This window comes from Oreochromis aureus, linkage group 22, assembly GCF_013358895.1.
Source record: "Oreochromis aureus strain Israel breed Guangdong linkage group 22, ZZ_aureus, whole genome shotgun sequence".
Classification (NCBI taxonomy): domain Eukaryota; kingdom Metazoa; phylum Chordata; class Actinopteri; order Cichliformes; family Cichlidae; genus Oreochromis; species Oreochromis aureus.
The window spans coordinates 22,155,451-22,178,304 of NC_052962.1; the positions used below are offsets into that span (position 1 = coordinate 22,155,451).

The 22,854-nt window shown below is 40.3% G+C and overlaps 1 protein-coding gene across 4 annotated transcripts in view; it reads right to left on the reverse strand.

Moving 5' to 3' along the window:
- Positions 1-22,854, reverse strand: part of ptk2aa (protein tyrosine kinase 2aa) — a 70,732-nt gene that overhangs the window by 25,505 nt on the left and 22,373 nt on the right. For all 4 annotated transcript variants that reach the window (XM_039605219.1, XM_031742739.2, XM_031742748.2 and 1 more), the window contains exons 3-14: positions 15,800-16,044; positions 14,760-14,929; positions 13,172-13,259; positions 12,850-12,929; positions 12,440-12,502; positions 9,547-9,601; positions 5,270-5,410; positions 4,859-4,936; positions 4,619-4,726; positions 4,012-4,129; positions 3,714-3,744; positions 2,260-2,324 (exon numbers count right to left, since the gene is read on the reverse strand). In XM_039605219.1, coding sequence (XP_039461153.1) covers positions 2,260-2,324; positions 3,714-3,744; positions 4,012-4,129; positions 4,619-4,726; positions 4,859-4,936; positions 5,270-5,410; positions 9,547-9,601; positions 12,440-12,502; positions 12,850-12,929; positions 13,172-13,259; positions 14,760-14,929; positions 15,800-16,044 — 1,242 coding nt within the window. The remainder of the gene's footprint in view (positions 1-2,259; positions 2,325-3,713; positions 3,745-4,011; positions 4,130-4,618; positions 4,727-4,858; positions 4,937-5,269; positions 5,411-9,546; positions 9,602-12,439; positions 12,503-12,849; positions 12,930-13,171; positions 13,260-14,759; positions 14,930-15,799; positions 16,045-22,854) is intronic.

The following is a 22,854-nucleotide window of genomic DNA, read 5'->3' on the forward strand; positions in this document are numbered from 1 at the left end:
GAACAGGGCAACATCTCTCATGAATGTGGAACAAAGGTGATTTAAGAGACGTGTCATGGTTGTTGTATTTCACTAACTGCAGATCTACTGGGATTTCCCTAAACAACTAACTCTGGGTTTTTCAGAGAATGATCTGAACATGAGAAATAATCCTGTGAGTGATGGTTCACTGACTGAGAATCCCTGGTGGATGCCAGAGATCAGAGGAGAATGGTTAGTCTACTTCAAGCTGATAAGAAGGCAACAGTCACTCAAATAATCACTGGTTACAACCAAGGTATGCAGAAGAGCATCTCTGAATGCACAACATGTCAAACCTTGAAGCAGCATGAGAACGTACCAGTCGCCACTCCTGTCAGCTAAGAACAGGAAACTGACACTACAGTTCACACAACTTCACCAGCATTGGCCAACACAAGACAGGAAACTCTCACCTTTTCTGCTGAGTCTCAATTTCTGCTGACATTAAGACGGTTGGGTCAAAATTTGGTGTAAACAACATGAAGGCATGGATTCATTTTGTCTTGTATAGCACTGTATGGCACGCTGTGGTCCCTTTAGTACCAAACACCACAGCTTAACTAAATATTGTTGCTGACCATGTCTGTTCCCTTATGACCACAGTATAACCATTCTCTGACGGCTGCTTCCAGCAGGATAAACCATCATGTCACAGAGCTCAAATCATCTCAAACTTGTTTCTTGAACAAGTTTGTGAGTTCTTTGTACACAAATGTCCTCCACAGTCACCAAATCTCAAGCAAATAGAGCACCTTTGTGGTTTGGCGTGTGGCAGAATGGGAGGTTCCCCTCATGGATGTGCAGCTTCCAAATCTGCAGCAACTGTTTGACATGATCATGTTAATATGAACTCAGAGGAATGTGTCCAGCACCTTGCTGAATCTATGCCGCGAAGAATTAAAGCAGCTCTAAAGGCCTGAAGGCAAACTTGGGCCCAGTCTGGAACTAACCCGCTGTACCTAACAAAGTGGTCGGTGAGTGTACATCTGTGATTTGTCCATATCAGATGATAAATCTTCTGGGCCGCAACATTCATGAAAAACAACACAGTTGTGACCTCACCAGCAAGATGTGCTTACTGGAGTCCTGAAATAACAATTCACTCTGTGTGTCATCACATGCTACTGCTACTCACAACAATACAATAGGGAAAAAAAACATGATGGAAATGAACAGAATAGATCCATCTTCTTTAGACTTGTAAGGGGTAAAGACTGGTTACTAATGGCTACAAAATAAATTCCTAATGCATTAAAAACATACACAAACCTCAGGCAGAGATATTTATCCAATCGTTTTTCAATTTGTATTACAGTCTTTTATTTTTAGTGAGCATTGGTGTGGTTATGAAGCATCGCATAACCTGTTATTGTGGTTAAAGTGTGTGTGCGTGTGTTTGTGTAAGACTGGATGAGTCAAAGCAACAAGGCAATGAAATCAAAGACAGTTTAGCAGAAGGGAACAGATTGTGATGGAGCAGAAACTGTTTTAGCCATAAAATCACTTTTTACTTTAGATCTAAAATGTAGAAAAACTCTCCCCACAAGAAAGAACCAAGAGCGAGTCAATATTTGGACCCGTACTGGACTAAATGAGTACCATAAATCACTTAAACAACCCACATATTATTACTGTAACATTTTAATTAACATTCCTCAGTACTGTGGGTTTTGTAAAGACTGTCTGTGTGTCCTTATGTGAAGTTATTCAGTAAGCGCGGTCATCAAATCAGGAATTTCACTCTGCCACATCACAATTTTGTGGATATGCTCCTCTGCTAACTGTCCAATGAGAGCCGAGGATACCGTTGGGCGGCGAATCTGAACAGAAGACAAAGGGGAGGAGGAAACGCCGCGCCTTGGTTGGCTTAGGAGGCGTCGATGTCACTAGATCTTCAGCCAATAGGGCGGGGGAGAGGATGAGAGTGTGAGAGAGAAAACAAGAGTGAATGGATGTGAGAGTGCAGAAAGATGAGGGGAAAAGATGTAAACAAAAGAAAGCAGGAACAAAGTGGATGACGGAGAGAGAGGGAGGGGCTGTCCCAACAGAGGAGAAAACAATGAGATTATGATGGGGAAAAAAACGAGTAAGAGGGGAAAAAAAACAAAAAGCTGAATTATGAAACAACAGGAAGACAGCTGGAGCCGAGGAAGCTTCGATGAAGATGAGCAGACTCTTGCTCATCTTCCTCCTAAACCTGCCTCTTTGTGAGTGAGTGTGCTTGATTTTGTATCTTACCTGAGACAGAGATCGCTCTTACTCCACTCCGGACTGCTTCTAACTTTTTTTCACTGTTAGAAAGTCTAGAGAAAAGGAGCCACAGCAAATCAGACAACAGTTACACAGTTACACACACACAAAAATACACTAACTACATTTATGCCTCCATAACATCAATATCAGCGATTTTTAAAGTTAAAGGTAAAAAAACAGGAAAAGGAGAAACGGTGGAAGCTGTTCTCCACATGCATTGCACACATGCAGCTCTTCAAAGGTAAACTAATCCTTACTGTCTCTCTCCTTTTGCCGTGGTTTCTTTTTCCTATATCAGCTGAGCTCTACTACTATCTTTTTATATCACAGACAGCAACAGACAGAAGGGAAAAGAGAGGGTGGGTGAGCAAAGGGAGTGAGCGAATGAAAGAAAGAGGAGGAGACTTCGAGAGTGTTTAAAAACCCTAAGTGGAAAATATTTGGCTCCTAAACTTATATCCTTATTTGACCAGAGCCACAGAGTGGGAGAAAGATAAAAGAGAGAGTGGGACAGATTTGAGCTGAAATGACCAAAACAAAGATAAACTGCTGAAGGCTGAATTTAAACAGCTGATGGATAAACATGATCATGCTAATGTACCCGACTGCAACAGCTACAGATAAACAAATAAAACGCTGTGGGCATTAGGAAAGTTGTGCATCAAAAAACCCAAATGGTTCATTTATTGGGGGGAAAAAAAATACATCTGAGGGTTTTTGTTCAGTTTTTTTCTGTTCACAAACTTTTTAAAGGACCCCATATTCCCTATAATTCTCCACAACTTGCCATTAGTTATATAATTTTAGATTAAATGGAAAAAAGGAAGCGCATTAAAAAAAAGCAACAACAAAGCCCAAAAAAACAATGGTTCACTGTTGTCATTTCAAAGCGTACGGAAGCTTTCACGCATTTAATTTGAATTAATTTAAAATCTCCATTTGCAGTGAAAATGTAAATTACAAGGTTCTTTCCAGGAAGCTTTTCGGAAAATAAAACTGCAAAACAAAAAATGCAGCCCAAACCAAAACCGGGCATAAAAGTCTGTATTCCTCCTCTGAACTTTATAATCAGGAGTCACTTTCTTCTGAATTTTAACTGAGCAAAACTTTGACAAAGCATTGCTGAAAGACTTTATAATAGAAATGCTCTTGTCTGTGTTTACTTACATAATACTCAATTCTCAAAACCACAACTCCCTGGAAATTAATTAGATGTAAATATAGTATTGTGGTTTATTCTGATATCGAGTTACAAGTCTCTACATGTACATTATTTAGTGCTATGGGTCTTTTATTTTCAGTAAAACTCTGTCAATCAGGCCTCCAAACCACACATGGTAGGTTTGACAGAAAAAAAGGAAAATACAGTTACTGATCTTGGAACATGGCAACTCTTTCCTTTTATATATAACTATACCAAGGATGAGGTCTGTACTTACTTTGGGATGGAAGGCAGCGCTCTCTCTCCCTCTAGAGGACAAAAACATGAATTTCCAATGAATAATGTGTCCTCACTCACATAACACATGGCTGTATGTACAGCACAAAGAACACCAAATGTCATGAGAACAGAAATTGTTGAAATACATCCAGCACTGTAAGGACAAGTATTTCTTCTATTTATCCCTACAAACCCTAGAAAATACATTTTTTGCACAGAAAAAATTTTTTATACCATCAATTTTAAAACAAACAAAAAAACAAACTAACTGACATGTAGGAGCGATCAAACTTTACCTTTCTGAACTCTGATAATGAAGGAGTGAGTTTCCATGGATACGAGTCGACAGTAACCATCAATCAAGTCAGCCAAGTTCTCCGCCATGGTGAGAGATGCTGTCGTAACTGTGAGAGGCTACACAAACACACACACAGTAGGCCTGTTACAGATAGCTATTATTTCAAACACATATACATAAACACAAACAAAGCAAATCACTAGAAATTATGCTCAAGAAAAACTCATCGTACATCCGTGTCTTACATGTGAGTACATCAAATCATATAGGTAACAATAAACCAAACCACTCTTGTAGACAAACTAAGCAACACAGTGGGAACAGCTTTTGGTCTTTAGAGGTCAGAATGACGCTGCCAAGTGAAACAATAGTAAAATATCACCTACAAAGATAAAAAAGGTACCTTAAACCTTCCACTTATCTCACAAGACTCAAGCCAACATTTTTCTTCATAAATAGCTCATAAAGAGTTCTTTGATGGATGATTATATAACAAAATGTGATCTTTTTTAACTACATGTATGAAAAATAAGACTGAAAAAATGTTATCTGCCAACAGTCAAGTTTTCCATAGTTTATCACAGTAACAGAGAGGGTAGTGATACCTCAGGAGCTCCAGCTACGTTCAGTTGTAGCATGCCTTTCCTGTCCTTTTCCTCCATAGCTGAGTACTGGATGGACTGGACTTGATTAAAATTTGCTAGATGGGTGGGCTGAGGACAGAGCAACACACACAAGACATTAAAGTAAAACATGTGAACTACACTAATTAGTTTTCTTTGATCATGAACTAGAGTGCAATAAACCTGGATGAGTTTTACTTTATGTTCTTGGTAGAAACTCACCGTGGACCCCTTGTCAGTGAGGTAGCTGATTCCTTCCTCTGGCCCAATGGCTAATTCTACCTGGATCACCCAGCTGGACTGTTAAAGAGAGGATGAGATGCAAGTTAAAAGAGACAGACCGGGAGGAGGGAGAAGGGCAGGCCAGGAGAAAATTACAGAAAATAAAACATGAGCAAGGAAAGGGAGTAGGGACAGCATCAAAGCCCTTCTAGAAGGGAGTCTCAATACTTGTCAACCCTCCAGATGCTTGACTTGTGTAAGAACCATGTTTCTGTCTTACATGTCTGCAGGTATTGTTCGCTGGATACATGCAAAGCCTGACTCCACCAAAAGGGGTCGACCTAACACAGAAAAGCCGCGCTCCCTGAGCGCAGCGTGTCAGAGTGAAACTGAGCAGTAGACTCAACCTACCCCAAGGGCACATTTGAAGAACTCCTTGTCATAGCGGTAAATTGGTGCAAGTATCTCCAAGAACTTCAGGATGCACTGCTCATCATTAAGATTGGCTACTTGCTTAAATGTCTGCTGAATCAATTTTCGAAGCGTTTTAGCCTGCACAAAAAATGGAAAAAATATAAGAATAAAATTAAAATTTAGATACTTTTTTCTTTTTAGACACATTAACAATGTTAGTCACTCAGTTAAACATCAGTCTGCCCATTCATCTACACTATACATTGTATCTTACACAGATTTACAGAGTGGATTTTGCTGAAGGACGTATGGGTCTGTTGGCATTATAATCACAGCCTCACATGTGCATTTTTTGATCTCTTATGTCACCAACACAAAGTAGACAGATGGTAAAGAAAAATACATCAAGGAGCATCATTCTGCTATTTAATCCTCTATTCTCTGACACTCTTGGCACAAAAAATGGACAACATATTGTCCTGCGCGCACACACTGAATGCATAATTGGGAAAATAAATAAATTAACACACATACAGTATGCAGACGATCCTATGAACTGCTTTTTATATATAGATGGAAAAAAGATGAGTATTTAGCATGCTTACAAGAAGAACATGCATAGGTTTAAAACAGAATAACAATTAGGTGCATTCTGCACACTATAAGTTTAATGACTAAGAATTTATCAGATTAACCGACTGCAAACATGACTTGGACATAAACACCTAACGGACTGATCTCAGGCAGCCTGAATAAGTTGGTATTACACATTTGTCTGCACTAAACATTTACTATAAAACATATATAAATATTCAGGACAGAAATATTCATATAAGAATTTAATATTTAACTCATTTTAGTGCTACTTTAATATATTGATTTGTCAATAAAAACAGTATTATATAAACTTCACTGCAGCAGCACAGAGCCCTGATGCCAGGTGTTTACTTAAGCCTGAAGGAAACAAGAAACCCACAATTACTCTCTCTCTCTCTCTCACACACACACACACACACACACACACACACACACACACACACACACAGTCCCTGTGTGCATGTGTCCTTTCAGCAGATGTCATTACAAAATCTAGTATGTGTTCCTCATGCTCCAGATAAGATCACTGTGTTAATTCCTAGAATTCCACCACACAAATGCGCATAAACACACAGATATTGTCTGTCCAAAGTGTCCACCCTTCCTGAGAGGAAGTACCGCGAGTGGCTATCAGCTCCTTCATCGACACACTGACTGTCTCTATAGCAACTGGCTGACCAATTAGGACACTAGTAACTGCATCTAAACACCCCACTTACACACGCACAAAACAATCAATTGGCTAACACTAGTTCACTTTATTAGCAGTCACTGGGAGCAGTTTAGTGTTATTTTAGTCTATTTTCCACAGCAAAGCATCACAACAGTCTGGCCATACGCACAATTTGTGATACAATGTTCTTCTTTTCGTCCCTGTGAAGCACAACTGATTCACCAACAAGAAGTTGCTTCATTGCTCCTAAAATAACATAGTTATTATGCATGAGCTACTGATGGCAGCTTCCAGCAGGATAACACGCCATGTCACAAACCTCAAATCATCTCAAACCTGTGTTTTTAAAATGACTGTACAGAGGTGCCCTTCACAGCACCCAGATCTCAATGCAATACAGCACCTTGGGGATATACAGCCGATAAATCTGCAGCAACTGTGTGATATTACCAACTCAATAAGGAACAAAACCTCTGAGGACTTTCCAGCACCTTGTTGAATCTATGTAATGACCAATTGAGGTAGTTCACAGGGCATAAGGGGGGTCCAACCCAGTACTAACAAGGAGTAACCAACACAGCTGTGGGAGTACATATTTTGTTGGAACTTTAAATCTTAATATTAAGTCACATTTTTAGCATACACCATACACTGATGACATATATTGCATATGTCATATATTATATTATACAGATCAATGAATTAAAAGTTATAACATATTTTTAGGCCTCAGTTCTTTATTTCTTCTACTAAACATATTGCAAATATGACCATAAGTTTTGTTATATTATCCTGAAACCTTATCATACCAATCCTTAATAAAGTGTGCGGCAGTGTTTCAATAGATCAGCCTGGGTCAACTTTGATCTTCAAATCTCCCAGAGGTCAGCTTTCCTAAACCTGCTGCCCGGCCAGTCAATGTGAATGAACAGAATCTGCTCTTTATAACATCAGTCACTGTTTACTATCACGGCCATCTGCTCTGGGTTTAGTGTGTCTGTCTGTGTGTGTGTGTGTGTGTGTGTGTGTGTGTGTGTGTGTGTGTGTGTGTGTGTGTGTGTGTGTGTGTGTGTGTGTGTGTGTGTGTGTGTGTGTGAGTGAGTAGAGTCCATTCAGGGAGAATAATCTCATTAAATGACTACCATTCTCTTTCACCAGAGTGAACAACACAAACCTAAATGGCAGCTGTGCTCGCTCCCTCTGTGTTTCACACAAACACTAACACAAATGTACAGCATGTGAGTGTGCCACAGCTCCTCTTGCATTTAACTGGCAGTACATATTATATAAATGATTAAACACAGAACTGCAACACTAATCAAATATGTGATTAATCTGCAAGAAACAAAACGGTATTTAAAAGACTAATCGTGGCAGCCACTTACCAAGCTTACATATATTTTATGGTTTTTTTGTGTTTTGATTCTTTTTGTATTTTTTTAGATCTCCCCTGTTTTCCCCCTTTACTAAGTGACTGATTTATTCAACAGAAAGTAGTTCCCCCCCCTAAGATTTATTGAAACATTCTTAAAGTGAAGATAAGACTGAAAATATTTACCAGGTATTAAATTAGCCAGAGATTCATTTTCTGTTGATTAGTTTGTTTTTGTTCAGCTCTCTCCGTCTCTCTGAAGTAAACAGTCTTCTCTTTCAGCTATGCATCAATTCAGATCAGGTGGTCAGAGAAATTATAAACACTGCAATAAAATAATCTGTCGAGACATTTATAATCGAGTCAATTTATTGATGTTCGACTGCACATGTGTGTCACTGTGCGCCTCTTCGTGGCTTATAAAACAGACCTCTTGGGAGTGAATGTTGTGACGTCTGCCAAAGGAGCCGAAAAAGAGACGAGAGGAGAGGAGTCAACAAGGCTTGACAGACTTTTTTTTTTGTTTGTTTTGGGTGGGGTGAAGGAGATGTATATTGACACCTCCCCCTCCTTTTTCATTGTTGGAGAGAGAAAGTGGGTTTAAACATGACCCTAGGGTCACGCATAGCCATCACATACATACACCAGAATGAACAGACACGGTCTCTCTCTCTCCTGCAGAGCATCTGTCTCCCCGCCTGCTGACATCAAGACCTTTTCGGGTCACCGGGCCTTTCACACTCTCTCTCTCACACACACACACACACACACACACACACACCAAGACCATTCTCATAAACACGTGCCGTAAATTTATCACTGACGCAGACGCTGCTCAATATGCAAGAAGCACCACCGCCACATACGACCAGCCAACCAAAAGATCTTCTCAAAGAAACAGGAATCCGTAACTATAATACACAATATGTCATACTTTCCTGTTACTTCAGTAAGTTTATCATTGAATCATTGAGTGGCATATTATCAGTACGCAGTAGTAATTTCAATAATTGCTGACTACTCGGTTAACTGTATACTGGGATGTATATGATACTTGAGCAAGTGTAAACCTAGCAGAAATCATTCTTTGTGGTTAAAAACAACATTCATCACATTACTTAATAATCTATGAAGGTTTTTCTAATGTTTCTCTATTTTCTTAGCTTGATTCACATTTAATCTGCTGGACCTCACAATGTCTGATAACACATCAAATAACACATTAGAAAAATCTAGGAGGAAGCTACTAGAAATCTGCTAATAAAACTACACACCGATACTCCGATACCAGTGGAAATACACAATATTTCACATTCAATATCCACACCAAAACACTGGGTTTGTGCAGAAAATTTGTCCTCAAAAAAAAAAAAAAAGAAAAAGAAAAATGATAGTTTACAATTTTAATATCATTGTATTGCACGTTTTGAGCTAAATGTTGCCAAATGCAGTGGTCTGATTGGTCAGATCTGTTTATTTGGATCTGAAAAATCGAGTTTGGTTCGGAAAAATAATTCTGAAAAATATTTGCACAAATTTGTGACCTTCAGCGTGTAAAGCCCCCAAGTTTGCAAGATCAATATTTTGACCTTGTTTTTGAGCTCAAGCTCTCCACACAGACATGAAACCCACCTTAACTGAATCCAGCAGGTCTTTTGGGAAAAACCGCCTCAAACCAACGTCTTTCCTGAAAAAAGAAAGACAGGAGGAAAACATCAGAATGTTTATCGTGGTGTAATTACAAAGAAGAATGTTAATTGGCAAGCGCTTCTGTCTTTATCTGATCTCAGATGCGTGTTTCATCTTCTCCTGGGGTATTGCCAAAAGCAGACACAGACAGATACAGTTAAACAGGCAGGCAAGAGAAGGCAAGAAACCGAAAGCGATGACTAAGTGCTGACTACAGCACACTACTCATCTTTTCCTTTAAAGATGGGGTTGGAGAAAACCAATGGGGAGAGAAAGAGTTGCAGGAAGAAGTGCACAGAGGGTGACCACAGAGACAAAGAAAGATGAGCAGAGCTTTAACAGGAAGTTGGCTAATGACTCACACCCCTCAGGAGAAAAGACAAGTGAAGAGAGTGGGAGAAAGGCTGGAGGCTTAGATCACCCTTTTCCTCCTCTTGTTTCCCCAATAAAGGTCATATATCAAATTACAATTAAAATAAAAATGTAAAGTGGATTAAAAATATAAAAATGGAGCTTTCAGAAATTCTCCCAGATTGTTAAACTTTTCATAACTTCTTAAAAAAAATGACCATAAAAGAAACTCCTCTCTAAAACGGTTCTCTCAAAATCAAAGGCATGTCATCACAGGAGCAACAAGAAATACAAACAGACAGAAATTATATCATCAAGCTGACCTCAGAGAACAAGCCCTGACAAAGGCCCACTGATTAAACAGCACTGCTCGGGCTCCACAAAGATGACAGCCAACTGCAACCAGCTGACCGTTTACATGCACATTACTGTATGTTCTGTGGCTCCAATGAGAGAAAACACTAACAAGAACAAACCCAATATTTTCAGCCAGTCTTTTCAGATACACTTAGAAAACAAACAGAGTTTACAGTGCAGACCTGCTCAATTTTTCACATTTGTGTAATGTGTTAGACCAATCTCAAAAGTAATATCGAGTTAAAGCACCTCTGGCTACAATGACTGCATCAGGCCTTGATGGATAATGACTTCCAACTTTTCTTTCCCCCCCAGAGAGCCAAACTGACTTAGATTAAATAAGCAGAAGGCCACATATTTGATGACTGATGACTAAAAATAAAACCAACATAAAAGAAAACTCCATGTAAAAACTACACCACCCCACCTAGGTTGTCTCTTATGGCCACACACAGAGGCCACCGATCAAATACACTAATTTGAAATTGAATCAAACTGCACTGAAGACCCACATCTGTCATTTCCCCTGAATTTCTTGAGCATAAGGCAGTCTCTTATTTATTTTCGGAGATTATTTTGCTTCCCTAGCAGACCATGCTAAGAGTTTGGGAGCCATTTCAGCCCCTGGGGCCAGATTCTGCCCTTGTGTGATCTAGGACGGCCTTTGGTGGTCCAAACATCTTTCATTTGGGAATGATGATGACTTTCATGCTCTTGGGCATTCTTGTGTTCTTCACCAGATCTGTGTGTTGAGACAATTTTATCTCCACGTCATGCCTTGGTTTTCTGACATCTGACACCAACTGTTAGAACCTAAAGACAGATGTGTGCCTTTACCAACTACATCCAATGCATTCAAAATACACATGTGGACTTGAATCAAGATGTAGAAGAATTTCAAAGACCATTGATAGATGTAAGAGCTCTCAGATCTCTACTGTATATGTAAGAAAAAAAAAATCAATATAGAGACCTCTTGCAGGTCTATCCGGGAGGATAGTTAAGCCATAGAACACTTGGCAGCATTTATAGGAAATGTGCACAAAAGGAAACACATAAAGGGTAAAGTTTCCAAAAATATGTGAATTTTTGCTTGGACATAAATGGTGTCAAATAAGAAATCTCTTCAAAGAAACCTGAAAATTACACTTGTTATAATGTTGCTACTGGAAGATGAAAAAGTAGCAGCAGAGGTGAAAAACTCCTCTAATTAAAAGATGAACAAAAGTCTCTGGCTTTTCTGCCAGCAATCCAAAACGGTGGCCAGCATGGGCCAACTAGAGCCAACAGCGCCATATATTACCCAAAGCACATTATACATTTTTGGCGCTTAATGCTCATAAAGGGCCCAGCGGGCCCTGATGGCCAACTGTCAGCTTCCTGTATCAAAGCCCTAGAAGCTCTTTCCATCTCGTTCTCTTGTTGGTTTAAAATATGCATGAGACAACATCTTTTTCCAATCAACTGAGAGAGGCAGCGAGGGAACGATGGAGACAAAACAAAGAGAGGAAGAGCACAGAAGGAAAACCAGATAAAAATAGGGGAAGTGAACATGGTGCAGAGAGACAGAGAATGAGAAGAAGAGACAAAGAAAAGACAGAAAGCATTCCTCTGGGTTAATTGGAGAGCTCGTTAGGCTGACGGGCAGAAAGAAAGAAAGACATGAGTGAAAGAGGACAGCTCATTAGAGTCAAACCAAGTTAGAGCCAAGCCTCATTTAGAGTTCACTTTGTAAATTCTTCAACCATCTTTCAGAGAACCCACAGTGGGACAACGCATTGAGAAAACATGAGTGAAAAACATAGAACAGTTTCCTCTTTAATACCCGTAAATGTAACAACAAGGACTGCAAATATACTCAGCAGCAATTTGCAGCTGCTCACATTTCCGTTTCCTATCTATTCAATTTCTTTTGCACAAATCCAGATTTCTAGTCAAGTCAAGAGAAACTTTCTTCACCAAAAAGTGATACACTGTGCTACTTTTTCTGATCTGTAGCCCTGAAAGCGGTGTTTCAAAACATGTTTCCAGGAAGAGAAATGATGAGATTAGGACGGACTGATGCACCAGAGAGGTTGGGAGCCGAACTGGACTCCTGGAACTCTTTGCTTATCAAGATAATACTTACTCCAGTAGTTCATAGTTAGATTTCTTGTCAAGGGCATTTCCTCTCATCTCTTTAAAAAACCTCCTAGAAATGAATCCAGTGGGAGAGAGAAAGAGAGAAAGAGGTCATTTTTTTTTTCATTTTCTTTTTCAATAAAATGCAAAAACTGCTGTTGCTTTAGACAATGAATAATAAACTCCGACTAATGTTGGCAAGAATTATCAGTGTAGCTGACGGGCAGTCAGACTGTGCATTCTGCAATGGTGAAGAAAACAACTCAAACTGTACTTTAAATTGTTCGTCCAGCAACAACAAAGAAAACAGAGCGCTTAATACTTGGACTGAACCTTTTATTCTTTGATATTAAAAGAAAAAACAGCAATCTGCATGTGAAGAAATGGAAACAAAAGCAGTGGACTACATTGTGTTACCTAATTTCGAGACAGCCCAGTTTGAGAGCTACATCTTGTTCCACTTGATCTCCGTTTTCTGTCATGTAGTCGTGCTTCACCTGGAAGATGCAAATACACAAAGATGTTTATTAAGACATTTACTTCTCAACAAATGGAGGGTCATCTCGCTCACACACACATACAGGCAATCCTGCTGACCTAGATTATCCAAAGAAAAACACACTTGCAGGGCGTCTTCTAGTAGTGCCATATGCCTTAGTGCTAGCTGCTGGCAGGGAATGAAATATGTTTGGGTGTCTGGGTGTCTCTTGTGTGCTTGTGCATCTGTTTGTGTTTGTACCTGGTGGTAGAAGTAGTTGAGAGTAGGTTTGTCTTCTGTAAACTGCTGCACAAAGCCCTTTGGTAGATATCGGATTCTTAACTCATATCTATGGAGGAGAGAAGACAGAGACGTCACTACGTTACACTAAAGTAAGGCTTATTTGTGATGTGAATATAAAGATGTGTGGGTGAACAGAAGGAGGAGAATCAGCAAGGGACGAAGGGAGATTACAAAAGCGCAAGATGCAAGAATGCAAATGAGAGAAGTGCTTGTAAAAATCAGTGTAGCAGAAACAGACAGATAGTTGTTGACTTAGTCACACAAAGCAGGCATCTGTTTCTGTCTCCCTCTTTATGTCCACCGAGCAAAAGGTCTCCACCTCACAATAGAATCAGCACTAAGACTGCCACAATAAAGGTAATGTATACCAGAGCATTAACATCCAAACTACTCAGCCTTTACAGCCACACAGCACCATGCGCACAAGGGCTCTCATCACAATTCAACAGACGGGTCACGCAATTTTTCATGATGCCGGTTGCAATAAATCACTTCTGCTTCGAAATACAATACGGCAGACTGCTGAAGCTAGCCGTTTTTGGAACTACTGACTTTACAAGGCCAAATAAGTCATGTCTAACCGAGGCAGGAAACTGTTTATAAAGCATAACCTACAAGTTCAACATCCTCCAGGAAGGGGCTGGTTTAAGAGATGCAAGCATCTAAAACTCATCTACCTCATGAGGTCCTGGTTATAAAATTTATAAACTTTAAATTAGATTACCTAGTGTTTAGTTTAAGTTTTGTTGCACACAAACAGGGACAAATGACACAACAAGTCAAACACATGATGGCAAACAATATGTCAAAACACGTTAGAAGCCTGTTTAGACATAACTTTGTATTAACATTTTTATTCATAAACTGTTGAACAATTTTTAACCGTCCTGAAGACAGTCCCACAAATCATTCATCCATTTCTGCTGTGTAGCCATGGAGAAATGGTCTAACCAGAGATACCCAGTCCTCCCTGGTCCCAGCCTCCTGCTCTACCTCTTTCCAGAGGCAGGTGTTCCCAAGCCAGCCAACAGAGTATCCAGTATCCAGTGTATCCTGGTTCTAATCCAGGCTTTCCTCTGAGTAGGACATTCACAAAACACCTCATATAGGTGGCAGCCTACTCTACCAAATATACTCTGAGTCCAGTGCTGACTGAGCACTTCACCCTTTCTTCAAGGGAGAGGCCAGATAGATATTTGCGCTGCTTTTTATTCTCTTACTCACTACCCAGAGCTCATGGTCATAGGTTAGGGTAGGAATGTAGACTGACTGGTAAGGTGAAAATGCCACTTTCACACTCAGCATCTGCATCACTATCAAATATGCAATAATCTGTCTCAGGCTCCTGCTCTACTTTCCCCTCACTTGTGAGTAAGGCCCTGGGATGCTAAAACTCCTCCACCCAAATTTATCCCCCAGTAATTAAAAAAACGTGAACCATCCAAAACAGGAGGATCCTGTCTGGTCCCTTATAACAGCAGTCTAGCTTGCAATTTGATGTAGTGGCTCTTATCACAACATTATAAATACAGGCTTCATCTTGTACCTCCACTCTTCATTTGGCCGTGCTTGTTCATATTTCTCTCTGACGTGGGACACGCCCAAATCTGGGTGGAGCCAGTGCACTTGGTCTTTGGATTGACCGTTACTGAGCCGCAGGCCAAAACATGAAGTCCAGCGCACTTTGTTGATGTCTAAAATCTTCTGGATGATCCCCTGCAGACAAAGAGGAAAAAAGAGAAATAAAATGACTGATGACTGTGCAAATATTACTTCATATCTATGAAGGTAAAATAAGCATAATTACAGTCACTTTCTATTGTATCTGTGCTGTCCCTGGGTGCCGAAAACACCTGTATAAGTTTGATATATTTTAAATAAAACAAAACTTTTTGTTGGGTCTTTTTGGTGCATTTATTCAATGCGCCTAGCTTTACTTTATTAACTCAGCCAATGTTTCCCTGACATTTTGGATGAGACCATCGATTTTTTCGTTTACGTCTGCGTGAGTTTGTGTCGGAGACTTCAGGAGATTTAACGCGACATTCCCACCCAAACAACTTGACAGACATCAAACACACGCGCACAATAATGCTCACAGAGCCATGTGTGCTCCCATGTAAAACGCTGGGGGGTCTGACCTAGATACTGAAGTAGAGAGGGATGAAAGGAGAGCAGAGGAGATCGGCAGTGACGTATGACCACTAAAATCTGAGCAGAGCTAGGTAGTTTCTACGTCACGGCGGTGGATCTAAAAGCATCCTGCTAAGTAAACCTACACTAGCACGCGCACACATAAATGGTGCCCTGAGGTGACATGCATTAGCAAGCAAAATATTCTCAGTGCATTTGGGCCCGTTTTAACAGTGCCGACAGCTAGGATGTTGAGATGAGGACAAATGGCACAAAAAAAAAAAAAAAAAAAATTTAAAAGTACTCCTGGGTGACAACTGTCACATTTTGACCTGAGAGCGTTATGAGCACTGAGTATTATTGGCTACTTCTTACTCTAAATAAATGTTGTGGGTCTCAGTTAATCGTAAGGTGTCCCTAATATTGTGACACCATACACAAAAAGCATCTTACCCTGACATCGGTTGCATCACCATATCTTATATTGGAAGACCAGCAGCTATTTTCTGTGTTGCTCTCAAAGTGATGGCAGACTTTCAGAACCCTGTCCACGGAGCCGGCCATGGTTCGGTCCGATGCCCCCGCACTCAGTCGGGACTTGGCCCCTTCGAGGAGGGTGTGATTCAGGTTGGGGTCCAGGTAGGCTGTCGCCATGGTTTTCCCTGCAGACACTGCCGCTGCTAGGTGTCTGTCATATTCTGAGAGACAGAGGAGAGAAAAACGGATTTGAATTAAATAAGGAGCAATCTAATTATTAAACTTAACAAGTCCTGTGATAGTTGAACATTTTAAAATATCTTTACAATCGATTCCCATTAAAAAAAACAAAAGCAAAATCAAGAGTTTGGTTTTTTCTGTAACAGAATAATGATAATTCTCTGGGTCTAACATTTAGTCTAGTTTCATACGTCCAACCAAGGGCACTTGCATGACAGTAGATTCGTGTGGATTAATTAGCCTAATATGTACAAGAACACAAATGTGTGTGAGCCTGATTTTAAGTACACTCACCAAACCACTTTGTTAAGCACAGCGGTTCAACTGCTTATTAATGCAAATTTCTAATCAGCCAGTCACTGGCAGCAACCCCATGCATTTAGGCATGTAGACATGGTTAAACCAACCCGCTGAAGTTCAAAATGAGCCTCAGAATGAGGAAGAAAGATTATTTAAGTAACTTTGAATCTGACAAGGTTGTTGGTCCTGGACAGGCTGCTTCAAATATCTCTGAAACTCCTGATTTGCTGGCTTTCCCACACAGGAAACAGAGAAAAAGAGAAAATATCCAGTGAGCAGCAGTTCTCTAGGCTCCTTCAAAAATGCCTTGTTGATTTCAGAGGTCAGAAGAGAATGGTCAGACTCCTTCAAGGTGGATGAACCACATGTTGAAGCCTGAAGCAGATGAGCTACAGCGACACACCTGGTGCCACCCTGCCGTATAAGAACAGGAAATCGAGGATCCTATTCACACAGCGTCACCCAAATTGTACAAGAAAAGATTTTTTTTTTTTAAAAGAAAGCTTTCCTGTTCTGATGAGTCCTGATTTCAGCTGCTGAGTCAGAATTTGCCTTAAACACGAAAGCATGGATCCATACTGCCTTGTATCAATGTTTGGGTCTGGTGATGGTGTCATGGTGTGAGGGATTGTTTCAAAGTACCGGTTAGACAACACATGTCCATCCCTTTATGGCCACAGTGCACCCACCTTCTGATGGCTACTTCCAGCAGGTTAAAACACCACCCCACAAAGCTCAAATAATCTCAAACAGTGAGTTCACTGCGCTCAAACAGCCTCCACAGTCACCAGATCTAAATCCAAAAGAGCACCTTTGGGATGTGGTGGAACAAGAGCCAATAGATGTGCAGCAACTGTGTGAAATTTTAAAACACATTGTTGAATTTGTGCCACGAAGAATTTAAGCTGTTTTGAAGGCAAAAGGGGTCAAACCAAGTAACCCAGTAATAGTAAGGTGTACCTGTACTCACTCCAGTCAGTGCATGATAACAATACTTAGTTTAGAACTAGCCAAGACACACAGAGACAGTAACTTTTAATTTAATCCACTTTGAGTCAAAGCAGGCCTACAAATAACTATTTTATCAATAAAATGTAACAGTGTCCAAAAATTTGCACACATAACCAAGTGACAGTGATGTGTAATTTTTAATTTGTATAGTCAATGGAGTCACTACTGTTTCACTTTCCCTCTCCTGTTGAACTACAGATGTGCTACATTTGTTGTTGTTCTCACATACTCCTTAGACCCTTGCGTTGTTCTAAACTGTGTGCTGCAAGTATCTATTCTTCATGTGTTGTTTTTCACTGAGATACAATACAATGAACAATAAGATACCAGAGAGAGAAATAAAGAGAGGTGCAGTCAAGGTCAAGGCTCATTATGCAAGCACCCGTGCCTATAACACAGAGAAGACAATGGATCGCAGGCCACCATTTTTCCTGAATAAAAAGTTCTGACATAGACGCACTTCCTGGAATTTCATTGCAACTCCATCTGGAAATGCCTGAGAAGAACTAATTTCTCTACATAGGAGCGTGTGTGTGCGCACGCTGTTGTCATCATGGAACCGAGAAAAGACAGCAAGATCTCTTTCATGCTCCATTTTTCTACTTCCCTTTCTTCCTGTGAGTCTCCTCTCCCCATCCATTAAAAAGGAAAATGGATATGTGCTAGCAGGTAATTACACCTGAGAGAGCGTGCACACACAGGCATGCGTGCACGCTCACACTGAGATAGCTCAAAACAGAGAGACTGGAAAGAGTTGAGTGATAGATTACAGTAAGAAAATGTGATCCCAACTTAATCTGCCAGTTCCAAATGATGATGACTTTCACATCAACAAATTAAAACTCTCTTAAGCTCTCTTTCTCTCTTTCACACACACACACACACACACACACACACACACACACACACACACACACACACACACACACACACACACACACACACACACACACACACACAGGTAGCTTTGGCTGTACACTAGTTCAGTTCCCATGGAGTCAGATGTCACACCGTGAGCGTGAGGAGTCTATGCAGAAAGAAGATTTCATTCATACCTCTCTCCCAACACATGGGGAAGGGGCTACAGCCACTCGTCGCCATGGAAACGCATGTCTCTCCCTCCCTGTGCCTGTCCGCGTCGAGGACAGACAGGCAACCTGCAGCTTCACAACCACGCATCACATGCAGTGAAGTTCTCGTCCGCAGGAGTTAAACAAACACACTAAGCTCCTGACACAGCTGCAAGAAAACCCTCTCATAATCCAAACACTAATTTACACAAGCACGCCGTCTCCAACGAGGAAAAAACAAAACAAAAAGTCTCTCATTACAAAGTTTGCTTCTCCTTGGCAAAAGCTGCAGTAATAGAGAGGTAATAGAAGCAATCCAGAAAAAGGAATACTTTGTAGTTTGCTGACAATTTGTCTGCAGTTTGAAAATCCAAGAGAAAAACAAAATCAAGGAAAGTTTCTTCGTGTTTATGCGTCTTCTCTTAATCTTTTCCTGTTATCCAAAAGCTCCACAACACAAAAAAAACCTCTCCAGAGACAGAAAGTTACTTTCATCCACAAGCTTCACTCCTTTTTTTTTTTTCCTGTCCACTCCTCAGTGGCCCCTCTCTGATGACAACACACTGTTTGCTTTTTGCCCGATTTCTGCCCCATGCCTGCACTCCATAGTTACACAGTTGCCTTGGAAGTGTCAGGAGGCTTTCGAATTCGGCTTATTTCATTCAGCAAAGTCCCCCGAGTTGTTGAGAGGGAGCAAAAAGTTTAAAGCCAAAAATCCGACAGTGCTCATCCAGAGGACCTTCAGTTAGCCAGTGGTCAGACACCGAGAGGCAATTACTGTGCTCAGTAAGAAAGAAAAAAAAAAAAGATCTTATCTTGGAAACAAAAGTAAGAGAAAAAGGTCGACCAAGAAAAAACAAAGCCAAGAGAGAGAAAGAGAGAGACAGAGAGAGAGAGAGAGAGAGAAATGCAACAATTGTTTTAAGGTGAATGAGAAGTAAAAGAGGACAGAGCAACGCAACAGAAAGAAAGTTGAGTGGGGAATGAGAGCGCTCCAGAGAGGGCTGCTGGAGGAGCAGGAGGAGCCAGAAACTATTAATATGCTAATCCTGTCCCCTCTATGCAATAAACCCTCCCACTTTAGCTCAAGCTGACCTCAGAACAGTTCTCATCTTGAACTAATATTAACACTGCTCAAAAGAGCAGTCCCTTAGAGCTACTCTGAAAGTCCTCCTTAGAAGCATAATGCATGTGTTACTGAAGAGAGGAGATAAATATTACTTAAATTCAATAAAAAAATAATACAATATCTTTATTAACAGAATTTAAAGACCGTTTCATACTGTCGTTTCATAATGGCATACATGACCTCACTCATGCAGGGTCTTGCAAGCTCAATCAACCACAACACTACCCTGAACTCTATTTCTTATAAACCACCATTACAGCCAAACAACAAAAAACACACTTCCTTCTTTCAGACAAATATGTTATTTATTTTATAAAGAGAAAAAAAACCTTCTTCCACCACTGTTCCCAGTTTGTAAACTAGCAGCTGCACCCAATATGGCAAATCAACCCACTTTTAAATCACAAGGTTTTCAGGAGATCACACTCCACACTGCATAAAAAGCCCCTCAGCCAGAAAACACACAGCTCCCCCACCAACTATCCCTAATAAAATGTCCCCATACCCAGCTCTATCAGGCTGCTTGTTTAGTGCTGCTTTCAATTTCTCTGTTCAGCCAAGCGGCAACCTTGGCTGAAAAACTAAGTCAGCGTCGAGGTGCCAAAAACTGCCACTTGAGGCTGGCTCTAAAAGCCAGTCGGACCGCACAGATCTCCCTCCGTAAAGCCCAACTACATGAGAACAAAAAATGTTTATAACCAGGTATAAAACACCATTTTGGTCTGGTCCTCACCTTAAGTTATTCAAGTCACTGAACTGGACCTTTCAACTGTGTTTCTGGTGTTGGAGCATTTGTAATTAAATGATCCACTAAATAAAATGGCCCGATGTGAGTTACAGCTCATGCAAAAAGTTTTGGTGAGTGAAATTCAAGCATTTCATTAGTCTCTAGTTAAATAGCAGTAATTATCAGGTATCCGTGTTTGTATTGCATCTTAGGGATACAGCTGGTTAACAAAGGCTGTGCTCAGCTAAACGTGGTCACTTATGTGGCACTAAGCCAGTGCCCAAAATATTACCTTGGCTTTGAAAATAATTGTATTATTTGAATTAAATGAGCAATGATTTAAAAGGAGCAATCTTACAGATTATACTGCATGAATATTGTGTTACAGAACAGCCAGCAAGTTGGAAAACATACCCGGCTGGCAAAGTCTGGGAGAATGTACTAACACTGGAGAAAATGTTTAGCTGTACAAAAACATCCAAATTATGGACTTTTTTAAATGTTTAATTATGTGTGAACACATCTCACCTGAAGAACAAAAACAGGCCTGAATACTAAAAACACATAAGTGTTCACAAAATCTTAAATTAGCTTAAAACTAAAGATTTCGCCTGTAAGTCCCAAAGCTGCTTAACTGAGCAGCCATTTGGGTGTGCATATGTGTGTGCACGTGTGAGTTTCCTATAATTTGCGGCCCATCTCAGGCATAGGCCATTGTTATGAAAATGGGAAAGGGGGTTAGAGTGTGGATGTGGGTGTGGGTGTGTGGACTATTGAAAGCCTTTTGTCAGGGGGCCGGATGTTGCCATGAATGGGAAGAGCCTTTTGGGCCTGAGCCAAAGTCTCTGTTCGTATTGTGCTGTGTGCTTATGAACATGTTTTTTAAGCACAGGAGGGAAGCACAGCACCCACTACCTACTTAATGTAAATAACATTTGAAAGCAGCAGGTAAACCTCAAATCTGCACTGTCCACTTTGATGTGGTGATGTTTTATTAGCGAACAATCAGCGTGTTTGTTTCGATGCCTTGAAGGTGAAGAGCTTTGAATTTCAAACATGTTAGATTTTTACCTCATGAATTAAACACACATTGCAAGCAGAAAACAATCTCCACACAATCTTTTACTCTGTCACAGCTCATTAACTCTTTACAATGTTTAAGTTCGCCCTCTTCATCTGTAGTGCAGTTATTAGGCAGTACTACAGACGTCTGTCTGTCAAACACAAACTAAAGTGACTTAATGATTAGACTAATTAGATGATTACACCGAAATTAGAGCATGAATAAAATGTTCAAAAAATATACCTGGGTAATATGTTAAAATAAAACACAAGACAGTGGTGTCATTCTAAAAACATCCGGTCCAACCAACTCTTCTTCCTTTTCATTTTTTCTTACTTCCTCACACCTGGCCATGAGTATTGTTAAGCTATACTCCAGAGGGAAGCTCTGAACACGTCACAGAAACGTCGGTGCTTGAGATCTATCTCAAGCACATCTCATTCACATCTGCATCTGCCAATCGCAGCGGTTCCCTGCACCGTGCAGCTTTTATTTTTCTGGAATAACAAATAGCAGACTGTCAAAACTAAATAAATATCAAGCACTGCAGAAGGTGAAGAGCTTGTCTGTGGAAGCGGATTATTGCCTTCAGATTTAGCACAAGTCATGTTAACTAGGAACAAATCACATGCAAAGAGCGCTGTAGAGCCTACACCATAAAGCATCACAACTTAACTTGTTCAACAAAATCAAAACACAGCACTAGCTCCAGTATACCAAATGCATGAAGGCCAAGAAAAACATGCAGTGGTTGCCAACATGAATCTTCCAGTGTCAACTCAGATATTCATAAAAATCTGTACAGCGCAGCAGTGCATCCATCCAGCTCACAAAGACGCACCGAAATCATGAACACAGTTGAATCTGCACAAAGATGTCTCTAACAAACATGCTGAGCAACTGAGACTTCAATTGCTCGGGAGATGTACTTCGATCCAGTGAATAAATACTTTATTAGAAACTTATAAGAAGTTTCGATAATCAAAAATATCAACAAATATAAAAACGGGAGCAGAGCGTTGTTGATTTAATTTTGTTTTTTAAATTATTTATTTTTTTCTTTCTACACGATACATTACATTTAGGGGAATAAGGAGGACCAATTTTATGTTGAGAGCGCAATAAAAATGTTTTAGTCGCTATAAATCAACAAAAAAAATCATGATAGATAATCGGGGTACAAATACTGAGCAAAATAATCTTGATAATCACTTTGGCCACAGTCGTGCAGCCCGACCCTCGGGTTGTTGTTTCAAGTTTTCTGTCTGCAGTGTAAATATTCTAATTAGACACACAGCCTCTCACTCTCTTCCTCACTCCTGCTCACTAACGAGACCAACATGTCGACACAAACGCACAGACAAATAGTCCCCCTCTGTTTTCTGTCTTCTTTAATTGTCTTACCCAATCACAAACATGACTCAAATAAGCACTTGTTACTAGTTCAGCTGTTCATTAGCAGAAGCACAGAGTCTGACGATGTATATTTGT